Source organism: Emys orbicularis, chromosome 9, assembly GCF_028017835.1.
Source record: "Emys orbicularis isolate rEmyOrb1 chromosome 9, rEmyOrb1.hap1, whole genome shotgun sequence".
In the NCBI taxonomy this organism is placed as follows: Eukaryota; Metazoa; Chordata; order Testudines; family Emydidae; genus Emys; species Emys orbicularis.
The window spans coordinates 18045859-18058534 of NC_088691.1; the positions used below are offsets into that span (position 1 = coordinate 18045859).

General features: G+C 36.8%; 1 protein-coding gene across 1 annotated transcript in view; it reads right to left on the bottom strand.

Annotated features, from left to right (window-relative positions):
• Positions 1-415: 415 nt before the first annotated feature.
• The window catches only part of IRS4 (insulin receptor substrate 4), a 30505-nt gene continuing 18244 nt past the window's right edge, over positions 416-12676 (bottom strand). The window contains exon 2 of the mRNA XM_065410462.1: positions 416-2709. Within this exon, the coding sequence (XP_065266534.1) occupies positions 2705-2709 (5 nt within the window). The 3' untranslated portion in view covers positions 416-2704. The remainder of the gene's footprint in view (positions 2710-12676) is intronic.

Sequence of the window (12676 nt, forward strand, 5' to 3'; positions counted from 1 at the left end):
AAATTTTGCCACATCACTGTTTACCCCTTTTTCCAGATCATTTATGAATATGTTGAATAGCACTGGTCCCAGTACAGCTCCCTGGGGGACACGACTATGTCCCCATTACTAATAGACACATGTCTATCAATGAGCACAGAAGTCTACAATATCAAGTTCTGGGTGCTTTAGCGTAACCATTCACATTTAAGTCATTTTTCCAGAGTTAGAGAAGATTATGTTTCATAACTGGTGGTCTGAGATGTTCTCCTGTAAAACTGGTTAAATCCACTCTTCAGCACTGTATAAATAGCCCTGTGATGACCAGATGACCACACCCCTTAAAAGAAAAAGATACTGAGGAGGAGAAATACAATTCAGCCAATAAAACAGGTTTGCTTAAAAATAAGAGAGCCAGACAGCAGAAGCTACATGAACACATTTACTGCAAGCAGCTCTATGGAAAGCCAAGTCAGATAAATATAAACACTATACAGAGCTTCAAGCTAGTCTCCCAAAACCGCAAATGCGATATGTTTTACAAAGAAAACAATGTAACAATATTTACAATGGAAGACAAAGCCAGATCAATCAGCTCAACTTTTAAACAGGTCTGAAGCAGAAATAGCAAATATAATGAACAGTTTCAACCATATATGTTTTAGTTTGTACAGACAATAACTGTCCAATATCAAATTAAATTTACAGGACAAACATTGTTCCATCATTGGTATTTTTGTACTATACAGCAGCATAAACGGGTAGCTGGAAGGTAGTATACGTAGTGATATGTTTTACATATTCTGAAAGTGTTCTTCCAGCACAATACTGAATAAATTAGTGGCTGTAAACTAAGATTCAAAAAGATTGCATATTTATTATGCTGTACCTGTTAGTATTTGTACCACTATATTTGAGGTTACCCATTTAGTTATTTATTCAGCATTTATTAAATCAGTGCTGTATATTGTACAATGGCAGCCTCAGGACCTAATATGTAAATAAGGTATGTAACATGTTCAATTTTTTCAACACAACCTTTTCTTTTCCCATTAGATGTTCTGAACTATCATTCAAATTTCAATTAATTTGAAAAAAAAATAAAAGCTTTAAAATGGCTGTCTACATATTGCCTTATTAATTTACTACGCCCAAACAAAAACTGTATGGCAAGACAGTATCATGGTCTATAGAAGTGGTAATATTTTTAAATGAATTATCAGAGTATGTTTAGCAGCAACTAGTAACTGTACTGACTAACTTCTCTTCCAGATTCAAGAACACATCTGTGCTTTTAAACTCTGCAGCAAGTATTTCTTTCCTGTTACTTTGTAAACTGATACTAAGTTTACAGAAAGGTCTTTATAATTTTGTGACATGTACATTTTAAGACTACTCAAAAATAGATTTAGGTACACATCACTCAACATCAAAACTGACAGCATCTAATTTGTTATACAAACTGTACTAGTATTTTAAAGGTTGTATGTCATGTGAGGCAGCCCTACAAAACACTTGTACAATATACAATGTAGAGGATTACCAGCTGTGTGGTGCAGTACAGCATGAGGATTTGTGTACCACTTTTAAACCCCTTATCAAGTCAGTGCCTTTTATTATTATACATTGTATGTACCAACAACTAGTGTCATGCTTTTAAAGGTCATAGCAGTGTTAAAAGCCTAAACTGATTTGAACCAAAATCAGTAAGAGTGATGCACCTAGCTCTAATTTTCTACAATTTATTTTTAATTTGACATAGTCATTGTTTGCAATTTCTCTTTAGGCAGAATGCATTAAGTGATAACCCAAGTATTTACTTTCCCATTATGCAAAAAAAAAAAAAAAAAATGGTCCCAAATTATAAGAGGGTTTTGGATGAAAGTAAATTCAGTTAGGGTGGTTTCTCTTTAAAAAGCTACAGCACACATCAATATTGTAAAGCAGAAGTCAAAGTTGTAGAAGACCCTGCACTTTCCCATTTGAGTGCATGAATGGAAACCTCGATTTATATTTTATACATGTTCATAAACAAATGGACAGGGATAATTTAAGTGTAATCAACAAGACAACCAGCCCTTTAATCTTACCTTATACATATCAGAATTCTGAGCAACAAACTTCAGTTTAAGCTCTGACATACGATTAAAAATACTAAGCTCTGTGATCAAAAACTACCTCCTATACTATAAAGCAAAATATAATAAAGAGGTCTGTCCATCACAGATTTAGGTTCAGTTACATAGTTCTCTCCCAGCCCCCTCAAAAAAAAAAAAAAAATTCTGACCTGCCAAAATATTTCTAAGCAATACATGTTTAAGCTAACGTACCAGAGAAACAAAACCCATATTAAATAGATTATCAGCCACCAGCTTTGACTTCTCAATATAAATAAAAACAAATTAGGGGGAGAGGCAGAGAGAAGTAAAAAGGAAGTTGTAGGAATCCCCTCTGCAGCATTCCCAATGCTTCTCAAACAAATGTGCTGCGGAAAAACAAATTCCATCACCAAAACACAGCTATGAAAAATCTTAATTCAAATTAACTCAACTGTAGACAGCTGATGTCTAAGCAAAAATCATTACAATGATGTGTGTATGTCTGTGCTGGTGGAAGTGAAAGTAGCTGGCTGGAGTTGAGCTCTGCTTCCAAAAGCACCACACAGTTTCTGGAGGTACCAGTAGAAAAGCCGCCTCTTCTAACAATGGTTTCCATGGCAATGCAGTCAGTCTAGGAAGAAACAAACAAAACAAAAAAATACAGTCAGTGACACTAACAGAAAAACTATTTTCTGTTGAAAAGATATGGAGTTTACCCATCAAAACAAATGACATCTATTGAAACTAGGACAAAGGTGAAAAGTTCTTAAAAGGGGGTTAATTAAACAGATTCCTGCTAGATTCCTCAGAAGGACTATGGGGAAATCAAAGAAGAGAATGCCTCACTTAGAGAATCCATCTCAAGCGTACATTATTCTCATTGCATTCTGGACAGGACTCCAAGAGTCTAGTCTATTTTGTGTAGCTAGCCCATACTATGCAGAAATGATCAATAAAGCTCATAATTACTTATGTGTAACTCACTGCCAAATTAGACTGCTTTAAAGAGATACCTGTGATGTGACAAGGCTAGGTTATATACATAGCAGCCATTTATTACAAACATTCAATGAAAAAGGTGAATATTAGTGATTTTGTCACCCAGCTATAATTAAGACTGTGCATAGCTGCTGTAAAAACATTTCATTTTGACTCCAGTTTAAATGAAAAAAGGAGAGGCCTATGACTGGTGCCAGTCTTAACCCTGAGCTTTCAGAAAAATCCATTTGGTCATTAAGTTATCCTCTGAGAAACACCACAGAGTTCAAGTGATTTTTTTTTTTTTTTTTGCACTCTTCAGAATATGAATAAAGTGCAATTGATGGATGGCAGCAGTACAGATAACTAAGATCAAGTTTTAGTTCAAACTCTCTGAAAACATCTAAACTAAAATTCTTAGCAAGAATTGAAGCAAGCTCTCTGGGTACAGCAAGATGGGGCACAGTAGAAATACACAGAGGTCACCGAAGAGACATGGTGGGGGAAGAACTAAATGTTTTAATGACATGTGAGAGTGAAGAGTTATTTAAATATCCTTCTTGCAATGTTCTGAGCACCACCCTAAATGTCACATGATTCTCCTCATACCTTTCCAACACAAAAAGTCTTTCCTCCTTCACCCCTATGGGTGGAGCTGAAAATTTGCAGCTCTTCAGCCAGTCTACTAGACCTCATCATCTCCTACTCCTGACACCATCCTCGCTTTTCAGACACGCTGGTGTCCTGAGCCCTAAATACTTTTCTTGACCCTATTTGCATAAAGTACTGCCGCTTTCCTCCCCTTTGCCCTGAAGTTTATCAGGTGTGTCATCTATAGCCATTACCTCAACTTCTTGGATCCCCTACAATTCTGCTTCCCTCTATACTCTAATGAAACAGATCTTACATAGGTCTCCAATATCGTACTCCAGGGTATGTACAAGGGCCCCATCTCTGTACCCATCTTTCTCAAACTACTGTTTTCAATAGTTTCACACCATCCTTTTCCACCTTTTCTCCCTTGTGTGATATACTGTGTGTCTGCAGACTATTATTGTAGGCTTTTTGGAGAAGGAACCATGTTAAGTTAGTTCAACACCAAATGCACCAGCTCTCAATGAATAAATACTAGTACAAGAGAAGCAGGATTGGGGTGGGGGAGAATACAAAAAGAGAGAGAGATACCAGTCTATTTTCACTCTAAACTGAGCAATAGTGAACTTTGATTCAAAGGCCTGTAAATGGACCAAGTCCTTTTAGTATTTAGTAACAACAAAATGCCCAGTTACAACTCAGAATAGTTTATGATATAGGAACTTCACTTTTTATTACGCACTGAGACACATCATGGTCTATGGAATGAATACTGGAGAGGGAGGGAGGGAGGACCCCCCCCCCCCCCCGGGCTCTGACAATCACTTGAGTGGCTTTGGGCAAGTCTCAACCTCTGTCTCAGTTTCCCCATCTATAAAAATGGGTACAATACTTATCTCCCTCACAGGTGTATTGTGAGGATTAATATGTTGTGACTAGTTAAAGCCTTGTGTAAATGCAATGCACTATTATGCAAATCTATGAGGAAGCTACTGCTAAATAGACAGGAACTGCATCAAAAGGACAAATTATTCAGTCTGAGACAAAAATAAAAGTGTATAGAACCAATACCAAGCTGTTCTAGGGTCTCAGATAAGTAATTTCTATTTTCTTGGCCTGATGGGAAGCTATTTCATTTGAAGAAAAATGACAATGTAAATTAAAATCTAAATCACTACAAGAGAGGTATCTTATTAACACGTCAAGTGTGAAGAAAACCTTCTATAGCATTTAACCAAAAGAAACTGTAGTAATTACACATTAAAGGCTGGGTCAATCACTTACAAAAATGCCAATCTCAAAACCCAACATTGTGCTGTTTCATAGCTATCTTAATCAAATCACAAGCTTTATATAAAATCATTTCATTTTACACACACACTGCAATTTGGTTAGCAACAGCTTTTGTTTTGTAAAATAAAGACATGGGTTTTTAAATAATTTTCCTTTTTAAAAGAAGGATGGTTTTTGTTTTAGGATCAAAGAATGAAGGGGCTATGCATCACACTTACAGAGTCACAGAAGCTTTTTCTTCAGTGAGGCATGCAACCAAAGCAGCACCTCGTTGCTCACATTAATACAGCTGAGGCTTGCATATTAACCTATGTTCACTAGTAATAAAGGTTTCCCACCCCCTCCCTTGCTTCCTATCTACAAGCTTACATAGTTCCTTTTTCTATGTCTATAATTTTTTTCTCTACATTTAAGACAAGATACACCTGAAAAATGTTTGACTAGTTATTCTACTCTCTCCAATTATACCCCCCAAAACATTTTGGGCAATGGCAGCCAGGCTGTTTAATAAGACAATCCTAATGTCAGACATGACAGAATTCAGATTCCCTACAACGTTCCAAACCTTTTATAAAATCCTGGAATATTCTATTTGCCAATCACATATAAAAACAAAAAGGGAAGAATTTGATCTTCTGGAAAGGGGAACTTGCTTACCTTGTAATTCTGCTTCTTTGAAGATAGCAGGCCAAATTCAGAGGGAAACCTAAGCAAGCCTCAGTCTAGAAGTAGTCAAAGTTGGTGTGATTCTTTTGGGGGCCAAAAGAAAGTGCATCATCGTAGACAATACACCAACTCAGACTCCTTTAGATTCACAGGGTGAAAGTCAGCATATTTAAATTAATCTAAGTGGAATTTAACTCAGACCCCCTGAAAACTATTTATGCCTACTCTACTGCTGTCTAAATTGGTGCAACGTATATACTGAGGAGCCAGAAAACGGTGTATTAATGTGTAAAACTAAAGGCCCGCTCTACTTTAACTTGCACCTTTTTCTGGCATCCCTTGACATAAATTACATTACTTTAGATAGATGTGTAGGTGTAAGTAGTTCTAATGGGGTTTAAATGCAAGGGAATTTAAATTACACATTACCCGTGAATTTGGCCTATCATCTCATAAGATTCTCACTCTTGGATCTCAAGCCTCCAACCCAAAACTAGCTAATAGCTTCCAAAGCTATAGTTATTAAGGGCTGAACCCCTATTCCCCCCACCTTCTTCATGAAGTGGAACATTTCAAACTGATAGTTTGAGTAGTACAACCCACTGGGGCCATCAATAGTCAGTGCCTTTTTTGGGGGTGGAGGGAGAGGAGGAGTAAAAGCATTACATTCACTTATGTACTACAAATGTAAAGGAAAAGGAAAGGGGGGGGGGAAAAAACACCACACACCCAAAAGCAAATCCCCTAAACTTTGAGGGGAGATGGATAGATAACTGAGATCCTGCAAGCTCCCCATCACAAACTGAGCATATCTGCAGTTACCACAATTTGAATGGGTGGTACTTGGAAGTTCATTCCTAGCTGGAGATTGACCACAGGCAGAGAGGCCCATAGATCATCAGTTGTTCACAAGGTATGCAAGAATTCCAATGCTATCTCAAAGTCCACTGAGGTTTCCCCATGCAGACACATGCCATAGGTACTGTTACCATAGTTGCAGCCAAAAGACCTAATGCTGAGTCTGATCTGAACTGTGATTTGTAAATCCTCATTTTCAAACTGGTGATGTCTCCCTGCCAGGCAAACAATGTCTTGAATTTTGTTCTGAACAGGAAGATCTGTGCTGGAATCCACCCTGCAGTGCCCCTTTCATCTTAGCAGTACAATTATCTCTATGCAACAAGCCAAGACCTGGAGTAGCTTACTCCTGAACCCCAGTGTTTCTGATTTTCATTTATATGATAATGTAAAGGCACCTTAACGTGGGTGCAAATATAAGGAACCTTAATAGTGCCAGAGATGTAATACAGGCTTAGTGTAAATGAGCATATGGTCCAACATCACCTGAGCGGATTTCTGGACTCCTACCATTTCATTCTGATCAGGAGATCCTCCAGGCAGGGAACTTGGGCACACTTAGCATGGTTGTGAGAAGATGCGTGCAATCACACACATTCCTCCCATCTGGGCACACCCACACCCCAAAAATTGCAGTGCAAAGATTTTTTTAAAGAGTTTTTCCGTTTCCATTGTTTGACTTGTCACTGATGTTACATATTACACTGTTATGTCTTTGGAAGGCTTTTTAAAATACTAGAACTAAGTACTATAGAAAATTAAAAGTAAAATGGTAACATCAAGAGTCTATTGTGCTAATTGGGCATATTAGGGGGGGGAAAGGGGTTTTTTATAACTATCTAGAACCAAAGAGGGGTTGGAAATTTGATGGAATCATTGGTGATTGTAGGTAGTAGGTGGATCAACCATCACTAGATGTTAAAGAGAAGGGAGTAAGTGGACCATCAGGAAGGTCTGTTTTCCTATACTCTAGAAACTTCTGGAAGATAAGCAGGGCTTCAGATGACATAGTTTAATATAAATCTGACTTATTTTTCTGTCTTCGCAGTATTCAATTCAGTAGGTAACATTGTCTTATGGAAACTATAATATATATGAAAGCTGTTCATCAATACTGCAAATATATTAATATTTAGTAATTAAGATTGTATGATTGTATCTGACAACACAACTAACATTGAAAGAAGCAACAGGAAACAAGCAACTGAATGGACTAAAGTAATGAAAAGAATTCTTCTATAACAACATGTAAACACTGTCAAGAGTTAAGTAACAAGAAAGAAAGGATTTGTGTTCATCTGAAAGTGCAGAAAACTGATTTCTTTGGATTCTTCAAGATCAAATGTGCCGCTGAATGAAACTCTCTCAAAGTGGAAGGACAGACTTGATTGATTAGCTTGCAAGTGAGACACTTTCAATCTCAGGTGAGCAAAGTCACTGAAATGTAGCCACAATAAAAAGTCCCTATTCCTGACCTTTCAGGAGCTCTTCAAAAAAATCTGCTTTTCAGAAGCAAGTCTCCCTTAGTCTTTAACACCACAAAATGTCAAAGATCAATTGTTTATTAGGACATATAAAAACAGAGGCAAAAACTTGAACTTAAAAGAAAATGGCAGCTTTCCAATATATTAATAATGTTGCCTTTAGAGTAGCCTTAAAGTGAAAATTTAAAGAAATGCTTGAAGCACCTAGCCCTGGGCACACTTCTCCGGGTATATTTAAACCCTCAAGCCCATTACAATATGCTACAAAGAAACTGCTTTATATCTTATTCAAAGTGTAGTACTTTTTTGACTTGGGTCAGATTCCATTTCAAGATTTTTATATGAAAAAAAAAAAAAAAAGAGCTCAGCAAAAGAGTTAAGTATCCAAAAGCTTTGCAAATCACCTCCAAAGTATAATTTCAGGGATAGATTCACTGCACTGCAACACCTAACTTTTGGTGCCTTGCCACCCATTGGACCCCACCACCCCAAGTCTGGGGTCTAAGAATGCCAGCAAGCCCAGCAGAGAGCTGCCTAAGCTAGCCACACCCTTGGGAACTTAGGCACCTAAGTCCAGGCCTGAGGAAGGTGCCTATCTGTTCAGGATTCTCAGGCCACATGCTCACTAGTGGAAATTTAGGTGACTAGGGATTTTAGGCACCTACAAAGTTAGGCGGCAGCAGGGTTCTGAGGACCTCAGCAGCACCTAAATGTTGGACTTAGGCACCCAAAAGGCTGTTAAGCACTTAAGTCCTTTTGTGGATCTAGCACTTGGTTTAGAAAATTAAACTATTTCTGTTCACCTTGGATTGCTACATTTTGGTCTTCCAGCCTACCCTGCTCTACATATACCAATCAAAACTACTCTTCTCAACAGTTTGGAACAAGAGGAGTCCACTGAGCTGTGTATGGTCTTGAAGTTTTCTGACTCAAAGGATCAGGAAGGAAGGAGGGATAGAAGAGAAACCAGGAGTGAAAAAGGTAAGGTGGAATGGCAGTAAACTGACTGCTTGGACAGCTTTAAAGGGTGTAATTTAAAATAACAAACAAGAAAAAAATCCCAATGCTTTATACATAAAACTGTAAATTTTTCATAGAAAGGTAATTTACAGAGCTACAAGATATAGGGAAACAGAACTAGACTACAGTCTTTATAAATCAGATTCCAAACATGCTGCACCCCATTTGAACAGACTTGGGATGTCTGTATATTTCAATTTACATTTCATTTCCTGCAACTGTAGAGTTAAGTTCAAACAGAGAGAAAAGTCAGGATCCCGTTTAAAAAAAAGAAAAGGACATTTTAAACATACAGCAGGCATCTTCCACCCTCTAATTACTCCTCAAAGAAACATATGCTAGATTATCTTAGTTTTCACAGGAGTGGACATCTGATGACTTATGAGTGAGTTGTAAAATACCGTTAATAGAAAACTTTGCTTAGAAAAGATTTTAGTACAAAGTCTGACCATTTGGGCAATCTCCTGCAGTAACCTGGATGAACCTTACTGTATGAAGTTAAACTTCACCAAATTATGTTTAATAACTTTGGGGTCCATTGTATTAAAAATGCAATTGTTTATGTATGACTATGGAAATGTATGCAACTTCTTTAGGAAATGTGACTAATGTAAACAATTGAAAATGTCAGCAACTTCAAAGGACTTTTTGAAACAATGTAAACTTTTAAAATTAAGTGGGTTTCCCAGGAAATCTGTAGGAGGAAGGGAAGGGTATGCTAATGTAAACCCTCTGGTTAGGTGGGAACTCCCTGTTTGAAGCTTTGCCCCCCTTAGCAGGGCACTGTCTGGCTGATCACCTATTCACGTTCTCTTCAAAGACCCCAAATTGGATAAAGGACTCACTTCCAGATTCCTGGGGGTTCTTGTTCTGAGCAAAGGGTGTTAAAAAATTGAAACTGTGGGAAAACCACTGAGTGGGGTTTGAAGGACTGCTCACCAGCCAGAGCCCATGCTGGAGTTAGGTGATCTCGGGTGAACTTATTAGCATGCGTGTAGGTTCTTTTATTGTTTTCTCTGTATTGCTTTTACCTTAAGAATAAAATGCACTTGCTTAGAAAGAGCTCTCTGGTAGATTAACTGGGATAATTAGACTGTTGACAATCCTGAAGAGAAAGCAAAAAGACCTCTTTAGGTAGCCATCTTTTGCTGGGGATGTCACCGAGTAGGATTTACCTGATCCAGCCTGTAAATATCTTGGTCAGAAGGGAGAGATACATATGTCTCCACCCAAGAAAGGAAATGGCTGGGGAGTCAAGAGTAGATGCCTTTGCTGAACCACAGAGGGGAAATACAGATACAGTTGTGCTGAACTGTGACACAGAGAATATCAGACTTCTGGAAAAAGCTGAATTAAATCCAGATATTAAGACACAGAACCTAAACAGAGAAGCTGTCATTCAAATGTTATCCTCATGCAGCATGAATAAGAATCAATTACTTTAAAAAATCCAATTTAAATTAAAAAATTTGAATGTAAATTAAGTTACAGGTTTATTTAAAAAACTATTTAGAATTAATTTTGAAACTGACAACCTATGTTAAGTCCTAAACTTATTATAATCTAAATAAAACCATTTAAATTAAAATATAAAAAAATAATATTAAGCAGTTTGCTGCCAAGTTTTAAAGGAAGTCAAGCCACTGAACTGGTGGAAGTCACTGGCTAAGCACCTGGAACAGTGTGATGTGCTAACCCAGCTTTTGACAGCAGTACGCTCTTCTGCACGTGCAGAGAGAATAGCTTCTTTACCTGAGTTTATTCAACTAGTTCAGTTCAATGCTTATTTCAGTCACAGTTAAAAAATCAACTGGGAGTTGAAAAAGTAGAAAAGCTTGTTTTCCTCTTCCAATCTATGAATAAAAGCTAGGTATGAGAGGGGGATTTACTAGTTCTAAAAATCAAGGATATGGTGACCAGAAACAATCACATCAATTAATAAACTACAGACAATACTTCCTTTTTAAAAAAAAAAAAAAAAATCAGTTAGTTTAAATACAAATCATGTTTTGAAAAATGTTTTCTCTTATGCATCCAATACATAAGGTACTTTTATTTAATACAAAAAAGTTAAATGCTGGTTTGGGGCATTTTATTTGAAATGTAATTTCCATCCAAACAGATTTTGAAACAAATCACAAGTAAAAAATGACACACACATAGTAAATAAAGAATGCATCATTCACCATTTTCTAATGTTAAAAATGCAAACATTAAGAGTCTGAATAAACGTAAGTCAAGCTACATAATATCTAAATAAATATGTATAGATATAATGTATCCTCTTGGTTAGCAAAAAGCACCACATTTAGTGTAAAGGCTATATTCAAATGCAAATAAATATGTTTGAATGGCTATCAACTAATGAGAATCAACCTTGTTTAGAAAATAAAGAGTACGGATGCAAAACACGATTAAAATCAATGATTTAAAGCAAGGTTTCTTGCTTGATTTAAATCATGATTATAAATCAAAGCAACTTAAATTACTGATTTTATCAATCCACCCTGTCCTGCTTCCATCATCTTTAATGGTTAAAAACTTCATGTTAAGAATGTAGACAGATAAAGCCTTCAAGGGGAGACTAGCAACGTTTTCTTTTATTTCCTGTACTTTAAATTAGAAATGTAGCTAATTCTGATTCCCCCAAATCATACACAGATCGAAGACATCAGCACAGCACTAGTTCCCTCCCATGGTCATGCACTCCAATGCTCATGCTGTTTAAGTAGACCACTGTGTTCTATGCAACCTCAGGACCTGAAATGTACATCCTAGAATGTTCCTTTGCAGGCACAACAGTGGGGGAGGGGAACTCTTAGTGTATTCTGATACAAGTCTTTCAGATAAGTTTCTCCTCCCCCCCCACTTCCCACAAAAGGGTCTATCAAAACAATTTCTTTACACACTGAGTAGTCGTTGATTTTCTGAAACACACCTCTTGCCCTATATTTTCTCTGTTTCTTAGAGCACTCGTTTAAAATGGTACACATTCAGGGCCTGATCTGCGTGCACCATTTTTATACAATTGCACAGAAAAGATGCTGGCTTAATTTGCACACCTAACCACTATGACTACAAAAATGTAAACCAGACAATTCAGCACACGTTTAATTACGGTAATTTGCATGTGCAATTACCAAAACTGTATATACACATATCAAAGACCTGATTCAGGAAATTCCTATTCAGAAAAGGCAGTGAAATATGTGCTTAACTTTAAGCACATTAACCACATGCTTAATTGCTTTCCTAATGGGGATATATTTAAATACATACTCAATGCTTTTGGGGGCTCAAGTAACTGTGTCCAAAATGAGACTTGTAATTGTATGGATTTTGTACTCATAATTACATGCCTGACCTTTTAAAAAACAAACAAGAAAAAAATCTAGCCCTCACAGTGTTAACAAATGTAAAAAATTCCAATCCTTATTTTCATTCAGCAAATTTTATTCACAAACTGTTCAATTTACTTTAACAATTTTCTCAAAGAAGTTTGCAAACTCTCAGTGAATCTCAATGTCAAGGTGTCATTGTAAAGGTGTCAAGGTGTAAAGAGTTTAAAATTAAAATGTACACAAGAAAGTATGGAAGTTACTGTTACAAATGATCAGTACACATTTTGATTTATGAATTCATTTACCTGCAAATGCAGTTTCACTGTTCTTGGGGGCCTAACATTTTCAGACGTTGTTAAAAAAC